At 37.7% G+C, this 27,341-nt stretch overlaps 1 protein-coding gene across 1 annotated transcript in view; it reads right to left on the minus strand.

Moving 5' to 3' along the window:
- The window catches only part of SLC9C1 (solute carrier family 9 member C1), a 111,830-nt gene that overhangs the window by 16,697 nt on the left and 67,792 nt on the right, over positions 1 to 27,341 (minus strand). Inside the window, exons 20-22 of the mRNA XM_057488618.1 lie at positions 16,442 to 16,567; positions 15,202 to 15,300; positions 14,501 to 14,674 (exon numbers count right to left, since the gene is read on the minus strand). Of these exons, the coding sequence (XP_057344601.1) occupies positions 14,501 to 14,674; positions 15,202 to 15,300; positions 16,442 to 16,567 (399 nt within the window). The remainder of the gene's footprint in view (positions 1 to 14,500; positions 14,675 to 15,201; positions 15,301 to 16,441; positions 16,568 to 27,341) is intronic.

The following is a 27,341-nucleotide window of genomic DNA, read 5'->3' on the forward strand; positions in this document are numbered from 1 at the left end:
GGACTTCCTTTCTTGTTGGTTTGTGGCCCTCCTCTCCTGGGAGAACAGCGGCCTCTAGTGGCTTGTGCTGCGCAGCTGCGCGCAGACAGGGTTTCTGCTTCCTGCCCGGCTGCTATGGAGTTAATCTCCGCTGTTGCTGTGGGCGTGGCCTGGCTCGGGCAGCTGCTCCAAAATGGTGGAGTCGCGTTGGAGCAGGAGCGGCTGGGAGGCTATTTATCTCTGTAAGGGGCCTCCCTGCTCCCTGCAGCCCAGGGGTTAGGGTGCCCAGAGATCCCGGATTCCCTACCTCTGGATTAAGTGGCCGGCCCTGCCCCTTTAAGACTTCCAAAAAGCACCCGCCAAAACAAAACAACGACCACAAAAAAAAACAAGAAAAAAAATTTTTTTAATTAAAAAAAAAAAATTTTTAATTAAAAAAAAAAAGGTGGTCGTTCGTTTTTCTTTATTCTCCGGTGCCAGCCTCAGGCCTCTGCTCACCGGTCTTTCTGCCCTGTTTCCCTAATATTGCGGTCCCTGTCCCTTTAAGACTTCCAAAAAGCGCTCGCCAAAACAAAGCAGCAAAAAAGAAAAAAAAAAAAAAAAAAATGGTCGCGCGCTTTTCTTATGTCCTCTGTCGCCCAGCCTCCAGTGCCTGCTCACTGTTCTTGCTGCCCTGTTTTCCCAGTATCGAGGGCCCTGCACTCTGGCCCGGATGGCTGGGGCTGGGTGTTCGGCAGCCCTGGGCTCCGTCTCCCTCCCGCTCTGCCTGCTCTTCTCCCGCCGGGAGCTGGGGGGAGGGGCGCTCGGCTCCCGCGGGGCCGGGGCTTGTATCTTACCCCCTTCGCGAGGCGCTGGGTTCTCTCAGGTGTGGATGTGGTCTGGATATTGTCCTGTGTCCTCTGGTCTTTATTCTAGGAAGGGTTGTCTTTGTTATATTTTCATAGATATATGTTGTTTTGGGAGGAGATTTCCGCTGCTCTACTCACGCCGCCATCTTCCGCCACCCCTGCTTGTATTTTTTTAAGGATTTTTTTTACATCTATGTTCATATGGGATATTGGCCTATAATTTTCTTTTCTTGAGATGTTTTCTCAAGGGTTAGTATTTGATTACATTGGCCCCATAAAATGCACTGGGAAGCTTTTTCTTTTCCTGTTTCCTGAGAAGGGTTCTATAATATTGGAACTGCTTTGTCCTTAAAGGTTTTCTAGAACTCAGCAGTGAAATCATCTGCATGGAGTTTTCTTAGTGGGGACTATATAATTAAATTTGTTTTGAAGTTTCTAATCCTTGAGTTGGTTTGGGTATGTGTGTGTGTTTTTAAAGGCAATTTGTCTACTTCATCTAAATTCTCAAATTTATTTGCATGAGTTTGTTTTTAATATTCCTTTTTAATCTTTGTGGTATCTTTGCAATTCCTGATACTGGTAATGTGTGTGTATGTTTGTGTTCTTTCTCTCTCATTCCCTTCTTTTCTTTCTCAATTTCTCTATCCTATCATTAGTCTTGTTAAAGTGGTTATCACTTATTAGTATTTTCCATTAATCAACTTTTGGCTTTGTGGATTTCCCCTATTTTTTTGTGTCCTATTTCATTGATTTGTGTCTGGTCTTTAGTATTTATGTCCTTCTACTTTTTAAAAAATTGAAGTATCACTAATATACAATCTTATATTTGTTTCAAGTATGCAAAACAGTAGTTCAACAGTTACCCATATCATTAAGTCCTCACCCCCACTAGTGCAGTAACTATTTCTCAATATAGCAAGACGTTACAGAATCATTGGCTATATTCTCCATGCTGAACTACTATTTCTTTGATCAACTTATATTATGATTGAGAATTTTTGTACCCCTTTATCCCCTTCCCCCTCCCCCTCATTCTTCCCCCTAACCCCAACCCCTCCCCCATGGTAACCACAAGTCCTTTCTCAGTGTCTATGAGTCTACTGCTATTTTGTTCATTTTGTTTTGTTTTTATATTACACAAATAAGTGAAGTTATATGGCATTTGTCTTTCTATAGCTGTCTTATTTCACTTAGCATAATACCCACTAGGTCCATCCTTGTTTTTGCAAATGGAAGAATTTCTTTTTTTATGGCTGAATAATATTTCATTGTGTATATGTATTACATCTTTTTTACCCATTCATATATTGATGGACACTTAGGTTGCTTCCATAACTTAACTATTGTAAATAATGTCGTGATAAACATAGGGGTGCATATATCTTTTTGAATTCAGGGATTTTGTTTTCTTCAGGTAAGTTCCTAGAAATGTAATTACTGGGTCATGTAATATTTCTTTAGTTTTCTTGGGGAAATTCCATACTGCTTTCCACAGTGGCTGCACCAATTACATCCCCACCAGCAGTATAAGAGTTCTCCCTTTTCTCTACATCTTAACTAACACCTGTTATTTCTTGTCTTTTGGATAGTGGCCATTCTGACTGGTGTGAGATGATATCTCACAGTGGTTTTGATTTGCATTTCCCTGATAATTAGTGATGTGGAGCATCTTTTCATATGCTTGTTGGCTAACTGTATTTCTTCTCTGGGAAAATGTCTGTTCAGGTCCTCCCCTTCTATTTTTTTTATATTTAGCTTGTTCTACTCTTTCTAGATTATTAAGGTGGGAAATTAAATTTATATTGAACATTTCTTCTTTTCTAATATAGGCATTTAAAACTTTAAATTATCCCTTTACCTCCAACTATTTTACCACTTTACCACTATTTTACCACTGCTTAACATCTCACAAATTATGAAATGCTGCATTTTCATGAAATTTTCATTATAAAATAGTGTATAATTTTTCTTGTGTCTTTTTTCTTTGACCCACTGTGTTATCCTGAAGTATATTATTTAATTTCAATATTTGGAAATTTTTCTCGGTATCTTATTTGTTTCTAATTTAATTCCAATGTGGTCAGAGAACATACTCTGTAACAGATTTTCATCTTTTGAAATGTATTGCCATTTCCTACACATCAGCATAATCGTTTATCACAGTGAACATCTCATGTTGTATTCTTCAGTTGTTGGATGTATCAGTGCATAAATGTTGCTTATGTCAAGGTTTTTGAGAGTGTTTTTCAGATCTTCTATACCCATACTGATTTTTTTTATTTTTTTATTTTTTTATTTTTTTATTGAAGGGTAGTTGACACACAGTATTACATTAGTTTCAGGTGTACAACACAGTGATTCAACATTTATATACATGATAATTCTAGGTACCAGCTATCACCATACCAAGTTGTTACAATATTTTGACTATATTCCTTATGCTATACATTACATCCCGGTTACTTATTTATTTTACAATTGGAAGTGCGTGTATATATATATATATATATATATATATATATATATTTTGTGAGGGCATCTCTCATATTTATTGATCAAATGGTTGTTGACAACAATAAAATTCTCTATAGGGGGGTCAATGCTCAATGCACAATCATTAATCCACCCCAAGCCTAATTTTCGTCAGTCTCCAATCTTTTGAAGCTTAAGGAACAAGTTCTTACATGGAGTACAAATTCTCACATAGTGAATAAGTTACATGGTGAACATTACAGGGGCAGTCATCACAGAAACTTTCGGTTTTGCGCATGCATTATGAACTATAAACAGTCAGTTCAAATATGAATATTCATTTGATTTTTATACTTGATTTATATGTGGATACCACATTTCTCTCTTTATTATTATTATTTTTAATAAAATGCTGAAGTGGTAGGTAGATACAAGATAAAGGTAGAAAACATAGTTTAGTGTTGTAAGAGAGCAAATGTAGATAATCAGGTGTGTGACTGTAGACTATGTGTTAATCCAAGCTAGACAAGGGCAATAAAACATCCATGTATGCAGAAGATTTCTCTCAGAATGGGGGGGGGGGTTCTAAGCCTCACCTCTGTTGATCCCCATTTTCTCACCTGATGGCCCCCCTGCGACTGTGCCTGTCTTAGGTTGTTCCTCCCTTGAGAAATCTTACCCGTCACTGGCTAACCAGTCATCTTCCGGGGCCATACAGGGAAATGTAAAGTTGATCAGTGAGAGAGAAGCCTTATTGTTTGAAAAGGTTAGCTTTTTACTTCTTTGCATATTTATGCCCTGTGGCTTCTATGCCCAGTATTTGTCTTGAGGTGTCTTTACCCCTTGGAAGAATTATGATACTGGGTAAATTCGATATATGGCACGAATTCTATTTAAGGGTTGTAATTAGGAAGGAAGAAGAAAAGCTATAGAAGTAGCAGGCGGAAGAAAACCTGGGGAGATTGATTATTTCTTTGACATATCTTCTTGTAGAGTAACTTCAGCATGTATAGTTTTTAAACTACTAATTAAATTGTGCACACACATTAACATAATAGGAGTACAGTTACATAACCAAAGCATACCTGTAATTACCAGCCATCTCCAGTGAAACCAAGAAAACCAGTTAGGCACCTTAGGCATCTGTAAAAACTTATCTATGATATGGTGGATAATGTCCAACTGAACTTGAACACTCTGAGAGAATTCAGATAAATTAAAACAACCCATTCCTGGGGACTGTTCACATCCCATATGTTCTTTTAACAGTAAATAGTCTGTAGTTGTAAGATTTTGGAGTGCTACAGTTTGCACTTCTCCTAATTCTTGGTTGAGTTCCAACAGTATAGATCCAGTCAAATTTGTTGTTTTACTGTATGCACAGGCCGGCTTAGATATCTCCTTCTTCATTCCCATGGCAAGTCCAGGAACTGGTGGGATGAGTGCATTTACACATGTAGCAGTGCGTGGATCTTTGTTGGGGTTTTTTGATGATCATCTTCTGGCATGAGTCTTCCAGAGAGTGCTGATGTTGGAAGTTCTTTTTCATATCGTATCTTAGTTCATTTTTGGGGTAGCCAAATTAGGCTTTGATCCTCTGTATAAACACAAACAGACCCTTTGCCTACACTTTTATATGCCCTTTATATCATTGTGTAGAGCTCATTGGAGGTCACCACACATGAACTGCTTTTTTTTCTTTTAACATTAATCTACACTTACATGACGAATACTTTGTTTACTAGGCTCACCCCTATACCAGGTCCCCCCTATATACCCCTTTACAGTCACTGTCCATCAGTGTAGCAAAATGTTGCAGAATCACTACTTGTCTTCTCTGTGTTGTACAGCCCTCCCCTTTCTCCCACCCCCCTATGGATGCTAATCTTAATACTCCCCTTTTTCTCCCCCTCCCTTATCCCTCCCTTCCCACCCATCCTCCCCAGTCCCTTTCCCTTTGGTACCTGTTAGTCCATTCTTGAGTTCTGTGATTCTGCTGCTGTTTTGTTCCTTCAGTTTTTCCTTTGTTCTTATACTCCACAGATGAGTGAGATCATTTGGTATTTCTCTTTCTCCACTTGGCTTGTTTCACTGAGCATAATACCCTCCACCTCCATCCATGTTGCTGCAAATGATTGGATTTGCCCTTTTCTTATAGCTGAGTAGTATTCCATTGTGTATATGTACCACATCTTCTTTATCCATTCATCTATTGATGGACATTTAGGTTGCTTCCAATTCTTGGCTATTGTAAATAGTGCTGCAATAAACATAGGGGTGCATCTATCTTTCTCAAACTTGATTGCTGCATTCTTAGGGTAAATTCCTAGGAGTGGAATTCCTGGGTCAAATGGTATGTTTGTTTTGAGCATTTTGATGTACCTCCATACTGCTTTCCACCATGATTGAACTAATTTACATTCCCACCAGCAGTGTAGGAGGGTTCCCCTTTCTCCACAGCCTCGCCAACATTTGTTGTTGTTTGTCTTTTGGATGGCAGCCATCCTTACTGGTGTGAGGTGATACCTCATTGTAGTTTTAATTAGCATTTCTCTGATAATTAGCGATGTGGAGCATCTTTTCATGTGTCTGTTGGCCATCTGTATTTCCTTTTTGGAGAACCGTCTGTTCAGTTCCTCTGCCCATTTTTTAATTGGGTTATTTGGTTTTTGTTTGTTGAGGCATGTGAGCTCTTTATATATTCTGGATGTCAAGCCTTTTATCGGATATGTCATTTTCAAATATATTCTCCCATACTGTAGGATTCCTTTTTGTTCTATTGATGGTGTCTTTTGCTGTACAAATATTAATTGACCATATATGTCTGGGTTAATGTCTGGATTGTCTAGTCTGTTCCATTGGTCTGTGGCTCTGTTCTTGTGCCAGTACCAAATTGTCTTGATTACTATGGCTTTATAATAGAGCTTAAAGTTGGGGAGTGAGATCCCCCCTACTTTATTCTTCTTTCTCAGGATTGCTTTGGCTATTCGGGGTCTTTGGTGGTTCCATATGAATTTTTGAATTATTTGTTCCAGTTCATTGAAGAATGTTGCTGGTAGTTTCATAGGGATTGCATCAAATCTGTATATTGCTTTGGGCAGAATGGCCATTTTGACGATATTAATTCTTCCTAACCACGAGCATGGGATGCGTTTCCATCTGTTAGTGACCTCTTTAATTTCTCTTAAGAGTGACTTGTAGTTTTCAGAGTATCAGTCTTTCACTTCCTTGGTTAGGTTTATTCCTAGGTATTTTATTTTTTTTGATGCAGTTGTGAATGGAGTTGTTTTCCTGATTTCTCTTTCTGTTGGTTCATTGTTAGTGTATAGGAAAGCCACAGATTTCTGTGTGTTGATTTTGTATCCTGCAACTTTGCTGTATTCCGATATCAGTTCTAGTAGTTTTGGGGTGGAGTCTTTAGGGTTTTTTATGTACAGTATCATGTCATTTGCAAATAGTGACAGTTTAACTTCTTCTTTACCAATCTGGATTCCTTGTATTTTTTTGTTTTGTCTGATTGCCATGGCTAGGACCTCCAGTACTATGTTAAATAACAGTGGGGAGAGTGGGCATCCCTGTCTAGTTCCCGATCTCAGAGGAAAAGCTTTCAGCTTCTCGCTGTTCAATATAATGTTGGCTGTGGGTTTATCATAGATGGCCTTTATTATGTTGAGGTACTTGCCCTCTATTCCCATTTTGCTGAGAGTTTTTATCATGAATGGATGTTGAACTTTGTCAAATGCTTTTTCAGCGTCTATGGAGATGATCCTGTGGTTTTTGTCTTTCTTTTTGTTGATGTGGTGGATGATGTTGATGGACTTTCGAATGTTGTACCATCCTTGCATCCCTGGGATGAATCCCACTTGGTCATGGTGTATGATCCTTTTGATGTGTTTTTGAATTCGGTTTGCTAAAATTTTGTTGAGTATTTTTGCATCTACGTTCATCAGGGCTATTGGTCTGTAGTTTTCTTTTTTTGGTGGTGTCTTTGCCTGGTTTTGGTATTAGGGTGATGTTAGCTTCATAGAATGAGTTTGGGAGTATCCCCTCCTCTTCTATTTTTTGGAAAACTTTAAGGAGAATGGGTATTATGTCTTCCCTGTATGTCTGATAAAATTCCGAGGTAAATCCATCTGGCCCGGGGGTTTTGTTCTTTGGTAGTTTTTTGATTACTGCTTCAATTTCGTTGCCGGTAATTGGTCTGTTTAGATTTTGTGTTTCTTTCTGGGTCAGTCTTGGAAGGTTGTATTTTTCTAGGAAGTTGTCCATTTCTCCTAGGTTTCCCAGCTTGTTAGCATATAGGTTTTCGTAGTACTCTCTAATAATTCTTTGTATTTCTGTGGGTTCCGTCGTGATTTTTCCTTTCTCGTTTCTGATACTATTGATTTGTGTTGACTCTCTTTTCCTCTTAATAAGTCTGGCTAGAGGCTTATCTATTTTGTTTGTTTTCTCGAAGAACCAGCTCTTGGTTTCATTGATTTTTGCTATTGTTTTATTCTTCTCAATTTTATTTATTTCTTCTCTGATCTTTATTATGTCCCTCCTTCTGCTGACCTCAGGTGTCATTTGTTCTTCTTTTTCCAATTTCAATAATTGTGACATTGGACCATTCATTTGGGCTTGTTCTTCTTTTTTTAAATATGCTTGGATTGCTATATACTTTCCTCTTAAGACTGCTTTTGCTGTGTCCCACAGAAGTTGGGGCTTAGTGTTGTTGTTGTCATTTGTTTCCATATATTGCTGGATCTCCATTTTGATTTGGTCATTGATCCATTGATTATTTAGGAGTGTGTTGTTTAGCCTCCATGTGTTTGTGAGCCTTTTTGCTTTCTTTGTACACTTTATTTCTAATTTTATGCCTTTGTGGTCTGAAAAGTTGGTTGGTAGAATTTCAATCTTTTGGAATTTACTGAGGCTCTTTTTGTGGCCTAGTATGTGGTCTATTCTGGAGAATGTTCCATGTGCACTTGAGAAGAATGTGTATCCTGTTGCTTTTGGATGTAGAGTTCTGTAGATGTCTATTAGATCCATCTGTTCTAGTGTGTTGTTCAGTGCCTCTGTGTCCTTACTTATTTTCTGTCTGGTGGATCTGTCCTTTGGCGTGAGTGGTGTGTTGAAGTCTCCTAGAATGAATGCATTGCATTCTATTTCTTCCTTTAGTTCTGTTAGTATTTGTTTCACATATGTTGATGCTCCTGTATTGGGTGCATATATATTTATAATGGTTATATCCTCTTGATGGACTGAGCCCTTTATCATTATGTAATGTCCTTCTTTGTCTTTTGTTACTTTCTTTATTTTGAAGTCTGTTTTTTCTGATACCAGAATTGCAACACCTGCTTTCTTCTCTTTGTTGTTTGCATGAAATATCTTTTTCCATCCCTTGACTTTAAGTCTGTGCATGTCTTTGGGTTTGAGGTGAGTCTCTTGTGAGCAGCATATGGATGGATCTTGCTTTTTTATCCATTCTATTACTCTGTGTCTTTTGATTGGTGCATTCAGTCCATTTACATTTAGGGTGATTATTGAAAGGTATGAATTTATTGCCATTGCAGGCTTTAAGTTTGTGGTTACCAAAGGTTCAGGGTTAGCTTCTTTACTATCTTACTGTCCAACTTAACTCGCTTGTTGAGCTATTATAAACACGGTCTGATGATTCTTTATTTCTCTCCCTTCTTATTCCTCCTCCTTCCTTCTTCATATGTTGGGTGGTTTTTTCTGTGCTCTTTTTAGGAGTGCTCCCATGTAGAGCAGTCCCTGTAGGATGCCCTGTAGAGGTGGTTTGTGGGAGGCAAATTCCCTCAATTTTTGTTTGTCTGGGAATTGTTTAATCCCTCCTTCATATTTAAATGATATTCGTGCTGGATACAGTAGTCTTGGTTCGAGGCCCTTCTGTTTCATTGCATTAAGTATATCATGCCATTCTCTTCTGGCCCATAGGGTTTCTGTTGAGAAGTCTGATGAGAGCCTGATGGGTTTTCCTTTGTAGGTGACCTTTTTTTTCTCTCTGGCTGCCTTTAATATTTTTTTCTTGTCTTTGATCTTTGCCATTTTAATTATTATGTGTCTTGGTGTTGCCCTCCTTGGATCCCTTGTCATGGGAGTTCTGTGTACCTCTGTGGTCTGAGAGGCCATTTCTTCCCCTAGTTTGGGGAAGCTTTCGGCAATTATTTCTTCAAAGAAATTTTCTATCCCTTTTTCTGTCTCTTTTCCTTCTGCTATTCTGATGATGCATATATTATTCCTTTTGATTGGTCACTCAGCTCTCTTAAAATTCTTTCATTCCTGGAGATCCTTTTATCTCTCTCTGCATCAGCTTCTCTGCGTTCCTGTTCTCTGTTTTCTAGTCCATTAATGGTCTCTTGCATCTCGTCCATTCTGTTTTGAAGTCCTTCCAGAGCTTGTTTTATTTCTGTATTCTCCTTCCTTAGTTCTTGCATATTTCTCTGCAAGTCCATCAGCATGGTTATGACTTTTGTTTTGAATTCTTTTTCAGGAAGACTGGTTAAATCTATCTCCCCAGGTTCCTTCTCAGGGGAAGATGTAGCAGATGCCGACGCTGTCTGGGTTAGTCTTGTCTGGATCATATTTTTTTGCCTTTTCATGTTGACAGGTGCTATTGACTGTCAGCTGGGAGGGCCAAACTTTACACTTGCTACTGGCCTTTCTTTACTGGGACAACTGCGACCTCTAGTGGCTTGTGTTGGGTAATTGCGAGTAGGCTGGGTCTTTGTGTCTTGCCTGGCTGATATGGATGGATCTCCCTTTCTGTGGGCGGGGTTTGCCTCAGGCTGTATCTCTGCTTTCGCAGCACCAGGAGGGGTAATGGACGGGGGGGGGGGGGGGGGGGCCTGTTTGGCTGTTTACCTCTGTGAGGGATCTCAGAGCTGTTGCCCAGGGGATTAGTGTGACCGGTTTTCCCTGTAATTTCCTGCCACTGGGCTGTGACCTATGCTGTTTCTGTCCAGCTGTTAAATCTCTGTCCCTTTAAAACTTTCAAAAAGCCTCCACTTTTCTTTGTCACAGGGGCATCAGCTTCAGCACCCGCTCAGAGGTCTTGCTGTCCTATTTCATTAGTTACCAGCCCTCTATACGCATGCGCTGTGCCTGCGCTCTGGTGCGGGTGGCTGGGGCTGGGTGTTCGGCAGCCCTGGGCTCCGTCTCCCTCCCGCTCTGCCTATTCTTCTCCCGCCGGGAGCTGGGGGGAGGGGCGCTCAGGTCCCGCCGTGCCGGGGCTTGTATCTTACCCCCTTCACCAGGCGCTGGGTTCTCGCTGGTGTAGTTTTATTCTGTCTGTTGTCCTGTGTCTTCTGGTCTCTCTTTTAGGATTAGTTGTGTTTGTTGTATTTTCAAAAATATATATGTTTTTGGGAGGAGATTCCCACTGTCCTACTCACGCCGCCATGTTGGCTCCGCCTCTGTCTGAAGATCCCCATACTGATTTTTAAAATCTTTTCTTTTAATTACTCTGAGTGGCAAAAATCCCTAACTATGATTATAGATCTATTTATTTCACCTGTTAGTCATGTCAGCATGGCCATAAGAATATTGCAGTCATGTTGTTAAAAGTATACATATTTAGACTTAAATGTGTTCTTGAATTTCTCCTTTTATCATTATGAATATTGCCTTTTTTATCTTTGGTAATATTTCTTATTTTGAAGTTTAAATAGTCAAATATTAATATAATACATAATCTTTCTTATGCTTCCTATTTCAATTCACTGCATCTTAAAAAACTAATGTGCATATCTTGCCGACAGGATATTTTTGTAATCCAAGATGACAATCTCTGCCTTTCAACTGAGGTGTTTACATCTACATTTATTGTAAATACTGATATGACTTGGCTTAAGCCTACCATCTATTTATTTTCTATTTATCCTTTCTTTTTTGGCCCATCTTTTTGAATCAAAGTCTCCTTTCATGCCTTCTTCTGATTTAATCTGATATTTTAATATCCTACTATTTCCCCTGTTGGTCTCTAAGGTGTATCTTTTAGTTTTCTTAAATTGTTCCTCTAGTGCTAACAATCCAAAGCACAGTACCGCCTCATATTTCACACACAATCCTTTACAATTCCTACTCCTATCTTCTTTCCTGACAATTCACCATTCTTACTCTTGCATCACATTTTAATACCTGTATGAGAGAATAATTCCATTCACACATCACCGTCTTTTATTTCATATTTTTTAGTCTGTGTATTATAGGTTCCTTTTATAATGTTATTTTTTTTTTGCTTTAAGTAGTCAGTTGTATTTTAAGGAAATTATAAGAAGAATCAAACTTAATTGTTTATATTTACTTACCTATTTACTATTTCTGGTATTCTTCTTCCTTACCTGTAGGACTTACCTTCCACCCAAAGCATACTGTTTAGTATGCATTGTAGTACAGGTCTGATGGGGAGAAATTCCTTCAACTTTCATTTATCCAAGTTTACTTTTTTCTTTTCACAATTTAAAATGGTGTTCTTGTTCCCTGGCCTTCATTGTTGTTGATAAAAAATGAATGACAGTTCTTTTCTGTGTTCCCAGCATACTATGTTGTCTTTTTACTCTGGCTGCTTTCCAGACTTTCCTCTTTGTTTTTTTTAGCACGTTGGTATGTGTGTGTGTATGTATATGTGTTGCATGCATTTGTGTTTGAGCTATTTAGGATCCTCTCAGTTTCTTGAAATTGTAAGGTAAGTTTTTTTTATCAATTTGAGAACATTTTGGTAATTATTTAGAAAGTATTTTTTTCTGCCCAATATCATTTCCTTCTCTTTCTGCAAATTCTTTTATACACATATTACACTATTTGATGTTACACCACAGACCTCTGGAGTCTCTGTAAAGCTTAAAAGTCCTGGTTGTTTTTGTTTTTCGTGCTAGATTATTTCTATTATCTGTATTCCAGTGCACTGACTCTTTTATACTGTCATTTTGATGAGATCTTTTTAGTTCTACTGACTCCTTTTTTAATATTTCCACAGTATGGGGATATTTCCTATCTTTTCTCTCATTAAGAATATATTTTCCTTCAATTATTTCAACATATTTTCCTTTAGTTCTTTGGATCTATTCTTAATAACTCTTCAATGTCTTTGTCTAACCCATATTCTTGTCATCTCAATGTTGGTTTCTATTCATTGCCTCCTTTTTTTTCACCCTACAGTTCACATTTCCATGTTACTTTGCTTGTTTTGTAACTCATGATTGCTGATGATACATTGTAGAGATTCCAGCCTCTGTTATCTTTCTCTGAAAATTGTTGATTCTTGTTGTGGTAGGCAGTTCTTTTATTGTCTGATCACCTTTAGCTTGTAGGCCAAGTTTTATGATTTTCTTGCTTTTGATCAATAGAAAACCCTAAATATTTTCCAAGAATATGTAACTTGGTGGTACTTAAACTCCAAACTCTGTCTCTTACTGTGGAGCCTGTAAGGGTTTGCTTTGAGGATTTCTTCAGGAAAATCAAGAGCAAGCCTTACTTTAGAGCATGGTATTCAACTATTCTTTCCTGTATCACCTGCATGCCTGTGCTTCTAAACAAGTCTCTCCTTTCTGGCAAGGAAGAACTTAATTCCTTAATTCCTAATACTCCTTGACCTCTAATATCTCTGTTCCATTCCTAACAATCTGATAAATTTAGTTTTGTCTCTTCCTGTGTAGGTGCAGCCCATCCCTCAGCCAAGGGCTTTTGGTGAACCACCACGCAGACTCCCTCTGTGTGACTCCTCCTCCTAGGACCGACTCTATCGGTGGTAACAGCTTTAGCTCCCACAACTTGAGATCTCTCCCTTCTCATTTAGCAGCATCACCATCTTCTGCTTGGATTCTTGCTGCGCTGCAGTTGGGAATCATCCTAGGCAGATGGTCAGGGTGGATGTTGGGCTTCTTTTGTGAATTTTTTCTTCTCTCAAGGTCCCAGACTTACATTGCCTGTTTTCTAATGGCAGCAAACATTTGCCTCATATATTTGGTCAACTTCTATGGCCACTTTGATGAGCATGCTAGTTTTCTACCAGTAACTCCATCATAGCCAAAAGAAGAAGGCTAGAGTATTTTCATGCAAATCCTAGGTATCAAATAATTTTACTTATAATTATTCAAACATGAATCAATGAATGATAGAGACATTTTAGCATTTTCCCCTTGCCTTCTGCCATCCTAAATGCCAGTGATTTATTGAAACAAAACAAAACAAAACAAATCATTTGTCCTGTGGATCTCCCACATTCTGTATTCAGCTAATTATTCCCTTCTGGTATCAATTAAGTTGTTTCTCTTTTTCCCATTTTTTAAATATGCTGGTTAGATCTAGAGGCTTCAGGTTTCCTTTCTTCTTGTGCAAGAAAACTTCAGGGATGGTGCTGCATCATGTCATGAAATACATGGTACTAAGTTTTCCCACTTCTAGTGGTGCTAAGATTGTCCTTAGATGGTGTCAGTCTGGACTTTTCATTATAAAGTTTCCCATTAACATTCCACTTAGCTTTAGCATCGATTGTTGGTTGTTGTGTAGATCCATCATTTCATTAGGGATGGAAAATAGAGATGTTTTAATTCTCTCATTCTACATTTGTTGGCAGGAATTCTTCTCTACAGAATAATTATTTTTCTTCAAATTTTTTGGTTACCTTGAAAGAATTCATTGAGGAAAGGCAGGGTACATGTTTAATTCTTTATCTTTTAGGAAAATTCATTTTTAGAGTAACAATTTGATATCCCAGAAATCTTATTGGAAACTTTAATTTTTTATCATTATCAATATATCAAATATATTTATGGGTTTCAATTGTTTGTAGTCATTGTTTATTGTGAATTCAAATTGAGCCAGTGGGAGCCCCTGTTGCTTTGAGAATTTGGTCCTCTTTGCTCTACTTTTCTATTAATATATCCTAGCTCTCTGACTTTTTCTATTCCTTACTCTCCAAATTATGATATTGATAGTTAATATATTCATCTAATTTCCCCAAGAGACACCTCATATAACTAGTTTTTCTGGTTAAATATTTCTTTCAATATCATAGGTTAACTTTGAAAGCCATTTTACCAGGACATCATGCTGGGTAAGTAAAATTCTATAACAAGTTTTGTTTCTTTATCATTCCTATTTAAAAAAAATTTTCGCCAGACTGTAAACATATACAAAGTACAGATGTACCCTGAAATTTGATACTAGACATTTAAAAAGATATGACGTTTTCTCACCTCCACTACAGTTTTGCAGGTAGCAGAATATTTCATGGGAGTATTAGTTAAACAGTTTATCTCTCCTATTATTTCCCCGCTGATCAAATAGTCTGTGTAAGTTATCTCATAATCTTTCTCCTCTGACTCCCAGAGTATTTCGTCAATTCTCAAATCTGGCTTTGATCTTTGAAGCTGTTCAGGAACAAAGAGAGAAATACATATGCCAGTTAATTACCAAAACTATCTAAGTTTTGGCTTTTTCCCTTTGGTTTAAATAATTTTAATATGTACATACTGCTTTGAGAATACTTATTACTTGTATCTTTTTAAGCAAGTTTATTAAATTAGCAATGATTTATAAACAAAGTCTTAAATTCCCAAAGTCAAAATTCTTAAATACTACAACTTTCTGACTCCTCCCACTCAGCCAACATAAATCTACCTTAGAACCCAGATAAATGTAAGATGAGTACAACTGACATTATATTTTCCATCTTAAATATAATCATTGATGGTTTATTATCTATGGGAAAGTATGCCTTAAAAAGTGATGGATAATGTTATCTGTAGTATCTGGACAAGGAAATGACTATTTGGGTGGTAGCCACTGTTCTAATAAAAAGGAACACATGCAGTTCTTAACACGAAAAACTATTAATTCTCACTTTTATTAAGTTTTTAACTAATGTTCACAAGCACATTAATAAATACTGCCTTACCTTTATCATGCCTGAAAGTATTATATAAATTCCTTTGGGCTCATCACCTTCTTCAAATACATCATTTTCACAATCAAATGTTAAAATTCTGGCTCTTTCCTAAAAAGTATCACCAAATATGTAAGCTATAAACAATAATTTAGCCATGATTGGGGATTTTGAAGTTTACATCTTAATAAAAGTTTTTACATTTTTAAAGTAAATATCCTTTAAGATCTGAGACTTTGTGTTAGTTATAAATTTGTAAAAAAATAGGAATTATGAACAGCAAACAGAGGGAGGTAGATATTCATAGATGCATATAGCTTCAGAAGGGGTATTTATACATGGATTAGGAAAGAAAGAATCTAATGTAGGAATAATAATGTAATGGAAGGATGAAAATATTTCATCTGGAAATAATTGGGACAGATGCAGGCTAATGGCACATATATGCTCATGCCTACTCATGTTCTAAATAGCTCTTAAAGTAGCTAAAAATTCATTCAAACTATTTTAAACAAGTGGAAAATATATAATTGGTCTTTTGACATCAAGTAGATATAGAAAAATAATGTTATCAGAACAAGTTAGACACATTTATTTTGCTCATTCCATAAACATTTATTGAGCACCTACTACACGATATGCGAAGTGCTAGGGGCTGGTTATTTAAAATAAGGATGAGCTAAAAAATATAGTACGGGAGAGAGATGTAAAGATGATTGCAATGTAAAGTACTTAATACTATAGTAAAGGTATATAATGGATAAAGTGGTGGCACCTTTGGTCCTCCAAACTCAGTGTGGACAATAGGGTGGTCTTCTGCTGGGGGGCTGTTTCACCCCAAAGCCTCCTTCTTTGACTAACTTTGGCTTTTTCCAGGGATGTTTCCAGAGAAGCAATAAGCAGGGAAGGTTTGCAAAAACACATGAACATAAAGGACATTTCAAGAAAAGTAGCACCAACAGAGGAATGGAATTATAAACACTAAAGTGTTTGGGATGTCATGAGTGATTCCATACAAATAGAGTATGGGATATATGATGAATGCGCAACATAGGACAAAATTAGAGAGGTAGGCAGGAGGAAGACTGTGGAAGACTTTGCATGTCATTCAAAGGGATTTGATTTTATCCTACAGGAGGTAAAGGACATTTAAAGAATTTTAAACTGGAAAGTATCATAGCTAAATTTTCACTTTTAAAAGATCATTTGTCAGTTCATTAAAAATAGTATTATTAGGAAATAAAAATATTACCTGAATGAATCTTATATGGTTTTCATTTTTATCTAGCCATGGAATATGAGACAGTGCTTCTTCAACAGTAAGAGGCTTGATAATAGGTTGAAAGTCAAGTATCTCTTTTTTTTTGGCCATTATTAACTAAAACCATAAAATTTAAGAAAGGAGGTGAATGACACTGGTGTTCATAGAATATTTAAAAAAATTTGGCTTTGTACTATTTCCTTTTCTTGCTCTTCTGAGATTTTTTGTTTTTCTGTAGAAACCTCCAATCTCTCTCCTCTTACAGCATTTTTCTGTAATCACTATTCTGAAGTCATAGATTAAACTTTTAAAAGTAAACCTTTTTACTGAGCAGTTAGGTAACAGTGCACAAATCATAAGTGTGCACTCAAAGGAAGTTTACAATGTGAAAATATCTGTGTAAACAGTGCTCAAATTAAGAAATAGAGCATTTACTGCACCCAAGAACACTTTGTTATGTTATCCTATAGTTACTATTCAAACATGAGTACTGTTCTATATTACCAGAGTTTAGCATTGTCTGGCTTTGAGCTTTATCTGCACAAAATTGATGAATATGTACTTCCTTATATCTGATTTCATTTACTTAACATTATTTTTCTAGATTCATTATAATGTTGTGGGGAGCAAAAATTCATTCATGTCATCTTCATTTATTGTATAGGATCTAGCTGTATGAATATACCACAGCTTTATCTACTGTTAATAAACTGTTGGGTTCCTCGAGGTAGGGGCTTTCCACAGTCTAAGTACAAAGTGTTTGCCTCTTTTTTTTTATTTTTTATTTTGGTATCATTAATCAACAATTACATGATGGACATTATGTTTACTAGGCTCCCCCCTTCACCAAGTCCCCCCCGCATCCCCGTTCACAGTCACTGTCCATCAAAATAGTAAGATGCTGTAAAATCACTACTTGTCTTCTCTGTGTTGCACAGCCCTCCCCATGCCCCCCCAACACTATACATGCTAATCATAATGCCCCCTTTCTTTTCTTCCCGCCCTTATTCCTCCCATCCCACCCGTCCTCCCCAGTCCCTTTCCCTTTGGTAACTATAGTCCGTTCTTGGGTTCTGTGCTTCTGCTGCTGTTTTGTTCCTTCAGTTTTCTTTTGTTCTTATACTCCACATATGAGTGAAATCATTTGGTACTTGTCTTTCTCCGCCTGGCTTATTTCACTGAGCATAATACCCTCTAGCTCCATCCATGTTGTTGCGAATGGTAAGATTTGTTTTTTTCTTATGGCTGAGTAATATTCCATTGTGTATATGTACCACATCTTTATCCATTCATCTACTGATGGACATTTAGGTTGCTTCCATTTCTTGGCTATTGTAAATAGTGCAGCAATAAACATAGGGGTGCATCGGTCTCTTCCAAACTGGAGTGCTGCATTCTTAGGGTAAATTCCTAGAAGTGGAAGTCCTGGGTCAAATGGTATTTCTATTTTGAGCATTTTGAGGAACCTCCATACTGCTTTCCACAATGGTTGAACTAATTCACATTCCCACCAGCAGGGTAGGAGGGTTCCCCTTTCTCCACAACCTCGCCAACATTTGTTGTTGTTTGTCTTTTGGATGGTAGCCATCCTTACTGGTGTGAGATGATATCTCATTGTGGTTTTAATTTGCATTTCTCTGATGACAAGCGATGTGGAGCATCTTTTCATGTGTCTGTTGGCCATCTGAATTTCTTCTTTAGAGAACTGTCTATTCAGCTCCTCTGCCCATTTTTTAATTGGATTATTTGCTTTTTGTTTGTTGAGGTGTGTGAGCTCTTTATATATTTTGGATGTCAACCCTTTATCGGATCTGTCATTTTCGAATATATTCTCCCATACTGTAGGATACCTTTTTGTTCTATTGATGGTGTCCTTTACTGTACAGAAGCTTTTCAGCTTGATATAGTCCCTTTTGTTCATTTTTGTGTTTGTTTCCCTTGCCCGGGGAGATATGTTCAAGAAGAGGTCACCCATGTTTATGTCCATGAGATTTTTGCCTATGTTTTTTTCTAAGAGTTATATGGTTTCATGACTTACATTCAAGTCTTTGATCCATTTCGAATTTACTTTTGTGTATGGGGTTAGACAGTGATCCAGTTTCATTCTCCTACATGTAGCTGTCCAGTTTTGCCAGCACCATCTGTTGAAGAGACTGTCATTTCCCCATTGTATGTCCATGGCCCCTTTATCGTATATTAGTTGACCGTATATGTTTGGGTTAATGTTTGGAGTCTCTATTCTGTTCCATTGGTCTGTGGCTCTGTTCTTGTGCAAGTACCAAATTGTCTTGATTACTGTGGCTTTGTAGTAGAGCTTGAAGTTGGGGAATGAGATCCCTCCCACTTTATTCTTCCTTCTCAGGATTGCTTTGGCTATTCGGGGTCTTTGGTGTTTCCATATGAATTTTTGAACTTTTTGTTCCAGTTCATTGAAGAAAGTTGTTGGTAATTTGATAGGGATTGCATCAAATCTGTATATTGCTTTGGGCAGGATGGCCATTTTGACGATATTAATTCTTCCTAGCCAAGAGCATGGGATGAGTTTCCATTTGTTAGTGACCTCTTTAATTTCTCTTCAGAGTGTCTTATAGTTTTCAGGGTATAGGTCTTTCACTTCCTTGGTTAGGTTTATTTCTAGGTATTTTATTCTTTTTGATGCTATTGTGAATGGAATTATCTCCCTGATTTCTCTTTCTATTAGTTTATTGTTAGTGTATAGGAAAGACACAGATTTCTGTGTGTTAATTTTGTATCCTGCAACTTTGCTGAATTCTGATATTAGCTCTAGTAGTTTTGGAGTGGAGTCTTTAGGGTTTTTTATGTATAATATCATGTCATCTGCAAATAGTGACAGTTTAACTTCTTCTTTACCAATCCAGATTCCTTGTATTTCTTTATTTTGTCTAATTGCCGTGGCTAGGACCTCCACTACTATGTTGAATAACAGTGGGGATAGTGGGCATCCCTGTCTTGTTCGCGATCTCAGAGGAAAAGCTTTCAGCTTCTCGCTGTTCAGTATGATGTTGGCTGTGGGATTATCATATATGGCCTTTATTATGTTGAGGTACTTGCCCTCTATTCCCATTTTGTTGAGAGTTTTTATCATGGATGGATGTTGAATTTTATCGAATGCTTTTTCAGCATCTATGGAGATGATCATGTGGTTTTGTCTTTCTTTTTGTTGATGTGGTGGATGATGTTGATGGATTTTCAAATGTTGTACCATCCCTGCATCCCTGGGATGAATCCCACTTGGTCATGGTGTACGATCCTTTTGATGTATTTTTGAATTCGGTTTGCTAATATTTTGTTGAGTATTTCTGCATCTAAGTTCATCAGGGATATTGGTTGTAGTTTTCTTTTTTGGTGGGGTCTTTGCCTGGTTTTGCTATTAGGGTGATGTTGGCTTCATAGAATGAGTTTGGGCGTATTCCCTCCTCTTCTATTTTTTGGAAAACTTTAAGGAGAATGGGTATTATGTCTTCCCTGTATGTCTGATAAAATTCTGAGGTAAATCCATCTGGCCCGGGGGTTTTGTTCTTTGGTAGTTTTTTGATTACCGCTTCAATTTCGTTGCTGGTAATTGGTCTGTTTAGATTTTCTGTTTCTTTCTGGGACAGTCTTGGAAGGTTGTATTTTTCTAGGAAGTTGTCCATTTCTCCTAGGTTTCCCAGCTTGTTAGCATATAGGTTTTCATAGTATTCTCTAATAATTCTTTGTATTTCTGTGGGGTCCGTCGTGATTTTTCCTTTCTCGTTTCTGATACTGTTGATTTGTGTTGACTCTCTTTTCTTCGTAATAAGTCTGGCTAGAGGCTTATCTATTTTGTTTATTTTCTCGAAAAACAAGCTCTTGGTTTCATTGATTTTTGCTATTGTTTTATTCTTCTCAATTTTATTTATTTCTTCTCTGATCTTTATTATGTCCCTCCTTCTGCTGACCTTAGGCCTCATTTGTTCTTCTTTTTCCAATTTTGATAATTGTGACATTAGACCATTCATTTGGGATTGTTCTTCTTTCTTTAAATATGCCTGGCTTGCTGTATACTTTCCTCTTAAGACTGCTTTTGCTGTATCCCACAGTAGTTTGGGCTTTGTGTTGCTGTTGTCATTTTGTTTCCATACATTGCTGGATCTCCATTTTGATTTGGTCATTGATCCATTGATTATTTAGAAGCGTGTTGTTAAGCCTCCATGTGTTTGTGAGCCTTTTTGCTTTCTTTGTACACTTTATTTCTAGTTTATGCTTTTGTGGTCTGAAAAGTTGGTTGGTAGGATTTCAATCTTTTGGAATTTACTGAGGCTCTTTTTGTGGCCTAGTATGTGGTCTATTCTGGAGAATATTCCATGTGCACTTGAGAAGAATATGTATCCTGTTGCTTTTGGATGTAGAGTTCTGTAGATGTCTGTTAGGTCCATCTGTTCTAGTGTGTTGTTCAGTGCCTTTGTGTCCTTACTTATTTTCTGTCTGGTGGATCTGTCCTTTGGAGTGAGTGGTGTGTTGAAGTCTCCCAGAATGAATGCATTGCATTCTATTTCCTCCTTTAATTCTGTTAGTATTTGTTTCACATATGTTGGTGCTCCTGTATTGCGTGCATATATATTTATAATGGTTACATCCTCTTGTTGAACTGAGCCCTTTATCATTATGTAATGTCCTCCTTTATCTTTTGTTACTTTATTTTGAAGTCTATTTTGTCTGATACTAGTATTGCAACACCTGCTTTTTTCTCTCTGTTGTTTGCATGAAATATCTTTTTCCATCCCTTGACTTTAAGTCTGTGCATGTCTTTGAGTTTGAGGTGAGTCTCTTGTAAGCAGCATATGGATGGGTCTTGCTTTTTTATCCATTCTATTACTCTGTGTCTTTTTTTTTTTTTTTTTTTTTAATAATTATTTTTTATTGAAGGGTAGTTGACACACAGTATTACATTACATGAGTTTCAAGTGTACAACACAGTGGTAGAACATTTATATACATAATTCTAGGTTCCAGCTATCACCCTACCAGGCTGTTACAATATCTTGACTATATTCCTTATGCTATACCTTACATCCCGGTTACTAATTTATTTTACCATTGGAAGTCTGTCCTTTTTTTTTTTTTTTTGTGAGGGCATCTCTCATATTTATTGATCAAATGGTTGTTAACGACAATAAAATTCTGTATAGGGGAGTCAATGCTCAATGCACAATCATTATTCCACCCCAAGCCTTATTTTTGTCAGTCTCCAATCTTCTGAGGCATAAGAAACAAGTTTTTACATGTAGAACAAATTCTTACATAATGAATAAGTTACATAGTGAACAGTACAAGGGCAGTCATCACAGAAACTTTCGGTTTTGCTCATGCATTATGAACTATAAACAGTCAGTTCAAATATGAATACTCATTTGGTTTTTATACTTGATTTATATGTGGATACCACATTTCTCTCTTTATTATTATTATTTTTAATAAAATGCTGAAGTGGTAGGTAGATACAAGATAAAGGTAGAAAACATAGTTTAGTGTTGTAAGAGAGCACATGTAGATGATCAGGTGTGTGCCTGTAGACTATGTGTTAATCCAAGCTAGACCAGGGCAATAAAACATCCACGTATGCAGAAGATTTCTCTCAGAACGGGGGGGTGAGGTTCTAAGCCTCACCTCTGTTGATCCCCAATTTCTCACCTGATGGCCCCCCTGCGACTGTGCCTGTCTTAGGTTGTTCCTCCCTTGAGGAATCTTACCCGTCTCTGGCTAACCAGTCATCTTCCGGGGCCATACAGGGAAATGTGAAGTTGGTAAGTGAGAGGGAAGCCTTATTGTTTGAAAAAGTTAGCTTTTTACTTCTTTGCATATTTATGCCCTGTGGCTTCTATGCCCAGCATTTGTCTTGAGGTATCTTTACCACTTGGAAGAATTATGATACTCGGTAAATTTGATATGAGGCACGAATTCTATTTAAGGGTTGTAATTAGGAAGGAAGAAGAAAAGCTATAGAAGTAGCAGGCGGAAGAAAACATGGGAAGATTGATTATTTCTTTGATATATCTTCTTGTAGAGTAACTTCAGCATGTATAGGTTTTAAGCTACTACTTAAATTGCACACACACATTAACATAATAGGAGTTTAGTTACATAACCAAAGCATATCTGTAATTACCAGCCATCTGCAGTGAAACCAAGAAAACCAGTTAGGCACCTTAGGCATTTGTGAAAACTTATCTATGATATGGTGGATATTGTCCAAATGAACTTGAACAGTCTGAGAGAAATCAGACAAATTAAAACAACCCATTCCTGGGGACTGTTCACATGCCATATGTTCTTTTAACAATAAATAGTTTGTAGTTGTAAGACTTTGGAGCGCTACAATTTGCACTTCTCCAAATTCTTGGTTGAGTTCCAACAGTATAGATCCAGTCCAATTTTGTTGTTTTACTGTATGCACAGGCCAGCTTAGATATCTCCTTCCTCATTCCCATGGCAGGTCCAGGAACTGGTGGGATGAGTGCATCTACAGCTGTAGCAGTGCGTGGATCTTTGTTGGGGTTTTTTGATGATCATCTTCTGGCATGAGTCTTCCAGAGAGTGCAGATGTTGGAAGTTCTTTTTCATATCGTATCTTACTTCATTTTCGGGGTAGCCCAATTAGGCTTTGATCCTCTGTATAAACACAAACAGACCCTTTGCCTACACTTTTATATGCCCTTTATACCCTTGTGTAGAACTCGTTGGAGGTTACCACACAGGAACTGCCCTTTTTTTTTTTTTTTTCTATCACTAATCTACACTTACATGACGAATATTATGTTTACTAGGCTCTCCCCTATACCAGGTCTCCCCTATAAACCCCTTTACAATCACTTTCCATCAGCATAGCAAAATGTTGTAGAATCACTACTTGCCTTCTCTGTGTTGTACAGCCCTCCCTTTTCTCCTACCCCCCCATGCATGTTAATCTTAATACCCCCCTACTTCTCCCCCCCCTTATCCCTCCCTACCCACCCATCCTCCCCAGTCCCTTTCCCTTTGGTACCTGTTAGTCCATTCTTGAGTTCTGTGATTCTGCTGCTGTTTTGTTCCTTCAGTTTTTCCTTTGTTCTTAAATTCCACAGATAAGTGAAATCATTTGGTATTTCTCTTTCTCCGCTTGGCTTGTTTCACTGAGCATAATACCCTCCAGCTCCATCCATGTTGCTGCAAATGATTGGATTTGCCCTTTTCTTATAGCTGAGTAGTATTCCATTGTGTATATGTACCACATCTTCTTTATCCATTCATCTATTGATGGACATTTAGGTTGCTTCCAATTCTTGGCTATTGTAAATAGTGCTGCAATAAACATAGGGGTGCATCTGTCTTTCTCAAACTTGATTGCTGCATTCTTAGGGTAAATTCCTAGGAGTGGAATTCCTGGGTCAAATGGTAAGTCTGTTTTGAGCATTTTGATGTACCTCCATACTGCTTTCCACAATGGTTGAACTAACTTACATTCCCACCAGCAGTGTAGGAGGGTTCCCCTTTCTCCACAGCCTCGCCAACATTTGTTGTTGTTTGTCTTTTGGATGGCAGCCATCCTTACTGGTGTGAGGTGATACCTCATTGTAGTTTTAATTTGCATTTCTCTGATAATTAGCGATGTGGAGCATCTTTTCATGTGTCTGTTGGCCATCTGTATTTCTTTTTTGGAGAACTGTCTGTTCAGTTCCTCTGCCCATTTTTTAATTGGGTTATTTGTTTTTTGTTTGTTGAGGCGTGAGAGCTCCTTATATATTCTGGACGTCAAGCCTTTATCGGTTGTGTCATTTTCAAATATATTCTCCCATACTGTAGGGATCCTTCTTGTTCTATTGATGGTGTCTTTTGCTGTACAGAAGCTTTTCAGCTTAATATAGTCCCACTTACTCATTTTTGCTGTTGTTTTCCTTGCCCGGGGAGATATGTTCAAGAAGAGGTCACTCATGTTTATGTCTAAGAGGTTTGTGCCTATGTTTTCTTCCAAGAGTTTAATGGTTTCATGGCTTACATTCAGGTCTTTGATCCATTTTGAGTTTACTTTTGTATATGGGGTTAGACAATGGTCCAGTTTCATTCTCCTACATGTAGCTGTCCAGTTTTGCCAGCACCACCTGTTGAAGAGACTGTCATTTTGCCATTGTATGTCCATGGCTCCTTTATCAAATATTAATTGACCATATATGTCTGGGTTAATGTCTGGATTCTCTAGTCTGTTCCATTGGTCTGTGGCTCTGCTCTTGTGCCAGTACCAAATTGTCTTGATTACTATGGCTTTATAGTAGAGCTTGAAGTTGGGGAGTGAGATCCCCCCTACTTTATTCTTCTTTCTCAGGATTGCTTTGGCTATTCGGGGTCTTTGGTGTTTCCATATGAATTTTTGAATTATTTGTTCCAGTTCATTGAAGAATGTTGCTGGTAGTTTCATAGGGATTGCATCAAATCTGTATATTGCTTTGGGCAGGATGGCCATTTTAACGATATTAATTCTTCCTAGCCACGAGCATGGGATGAGTTTCCATCTGTTAGTGTCCCCTTTAATTTCTCTTAAGAGTGACTTGTAGTTTTCAGAGTATAAGTCTTTCACTTCTTTGGTTAGGTTTATTCCTAGGTATTTTATTTTTTTTGATGCAATTGTGAATGGAGTTGTTTTCCTGATTTCTCTCTCTGTTGGTTCATTGTTAGTATATAGGAAAGCCACAGATTCCTGTGTGTTGATTTTGTATCCTGCAACTTTGCTGTATTCCGATATCAGTTCTAGTAGTTTTGGGGTGGAGTCTTTAGGGTTTTTTATGTACAGTATCATGTCATCTGCAAATAGTGACAGTTTAACTTCTTCTTTACCAATCTGGATTCCTTGTATTTCTTTATTTTGTCTGATTGCCGTGGCTAGGACCTCCAGTACTATGTTAAATAACAGTGGAGAGAGTGGGCATCCCTGTCTAGTTCCCGATCTAAGAGGAAATACTTTCAGCTTCTCGCTGTTCAATATAATGTTGGCTGTGGGTTTATCATAGATGGCCTTTATTATGTTGAGGTACTTGCCCTCTATTCCCATTTTGCTGAGAGTTTTTAACATGAATGGATGTTGAACTTTGTCAAATGCTTTTTCAGCATCTATGGAGATGATCATGTGGTTTTTGTCTTTCTTTTTGTTGATGTGGTGGATGATGTTGATGGACTTTCGAATGTTGTACCATCCTTGCATCCCTGGGATGAATCCCACTTGGTCATGGTGTATGATCCTTTTGATGTGTTTTTGAATTCGGTTTGCTAATATTTTGTTGAGTATTTTTGCATCTACGTTCATCAGGGATATTGGTCTGTAGTTTTCTTTTTTGGTGGGGTCTTTGCCTGGTTTTGGTATTAGGGTGATGTTAGCTTCATAGAATGAGTTTGGGAGTATCCCCTCCTCCTCTATTTTTTGGAAAACTTTAAGGAGAATGGGTATTATGTCTTCCCTGTATGTCTGATAAAATTCCGAGGTAAATCCATCTGGCCCGGGGGTTTTGTTCTTTGGTAGTTTTTTGATTACCTCTTCAATTTCGTTGCTGGTAATTGGTCTGTTTAGATTTTCTGTTTCTTCCTGGGTCAAGCTTGGAAGGTTTTATTTTTCTAGGAAGTTGTCCATTTCTCCTAGGTTTCCCAGCTTGTTAGCATATAGGTTTTCATAGTATTCTCCAATAATTCTTTGCATTTCCGTGGGGTCCGTCGTGATTTTTCCTTTCTCGTTTCTGATACTGTTGATTTGTTTTGACTCTCTTTTCTTCTTAATAAGTCTGGCTAGAGGCTTATCTATTTTGTTTATTTTCTCGAAGAACCAGCTCTTGGTTTCATTGATTTTTGCTATTGTTTTATTCTTCTCAATATTATTTATTTCTTCTCTGATCTTTATTATGTCCCTCCTTCTGCTGACCTTAGGCCTCATCTGTTCTGCTTTTTCCAATTTCGATAATTGTGACATTAGACCATTCATTTGGGATTGCTCTTCCTTTTTTAAATATGCTTGGATTGCTATATACTTTCCTCTTAAGACTGCTTTTGCTGTGTCCCACAGAAGTTGGGGCTTAGTGTTGTTGTTGTCATTTGTTTCCATATATTGCTGGATCTCCATTTTGATTTGGTCATTGATCCATTGATTATTTAGGAGCGTGTTGTTAAGCCTCCATGTGTTCGTGAGCCTCTTTGCTTTCTTTGTACAGTTTATTTCTAGTTTTATGCCTTTGTGGTCTGAAAAGTTGGTTGGTAGGATTTCAATCTTTTGGAATTTTCTGAGGCTCTTTTTGTGGCCTAGTATGTGGTCTATTCTGGAGAATGTTCCATGTGCACTTGAGAAGAATGTATATCCCGCTGCTTTTGGATGTAGAGTTCTATAGATGTCTATTAGGTCCATCTGCTCTACTGTGTTGTTCAGTGCTTCCGTGTCCTTACTTATTTTCTGCCCAGTGGATCTATCCTTTGGGGTGAGTGGTGTGTTGAAGTCTCCTAGAATGAATGCATTGCAGTCTATATCCCCCTTTAGTTCTGTTAGTATTTGTTTCACATATGCTGGTGCTCCTGTGTTGGGTGCATATATATTTAGAATGGTTATATCCTCTTGTTTGACTGAGCCCTTTATCATTATGTAGTGTCCTTCTTTATCTCTTGTTACTTTCTTTGTTTTGAAGTCTATTTTGTCTGATATTAGTACTGCAACCCCTGCTTTCTTCTCACTGTTGTTTGCTTGAAATATGTTTTTCCATCCCTTGACTTTTAGTCTGTACATGTCTTTGGGTTTGAGGTGAGTTTCTTGTAAGCAGCATATAGATGGGTCTTGCTTTTTTATCCATTCTGTTACTCTGTGTCTTTTGATTGGTGCATTCAACCCATTAACATTTAGGGTGACTAT

Source organism: Manis pentadactyla, chromosome 1 (genome assembly GCF_030020395.1).
Source record: "Manis pentadactyla isolate mManPen7 chromosome 1, mManPen7.hap1, whole genome shotgun sequence".
Classification (NCBI taxonomy): domain Eukaryota; kingdom Metazoa; phylum Chordata; class Mammalia; order Pholidota; family Manidae; genus Manis; species Manis pentadactyla.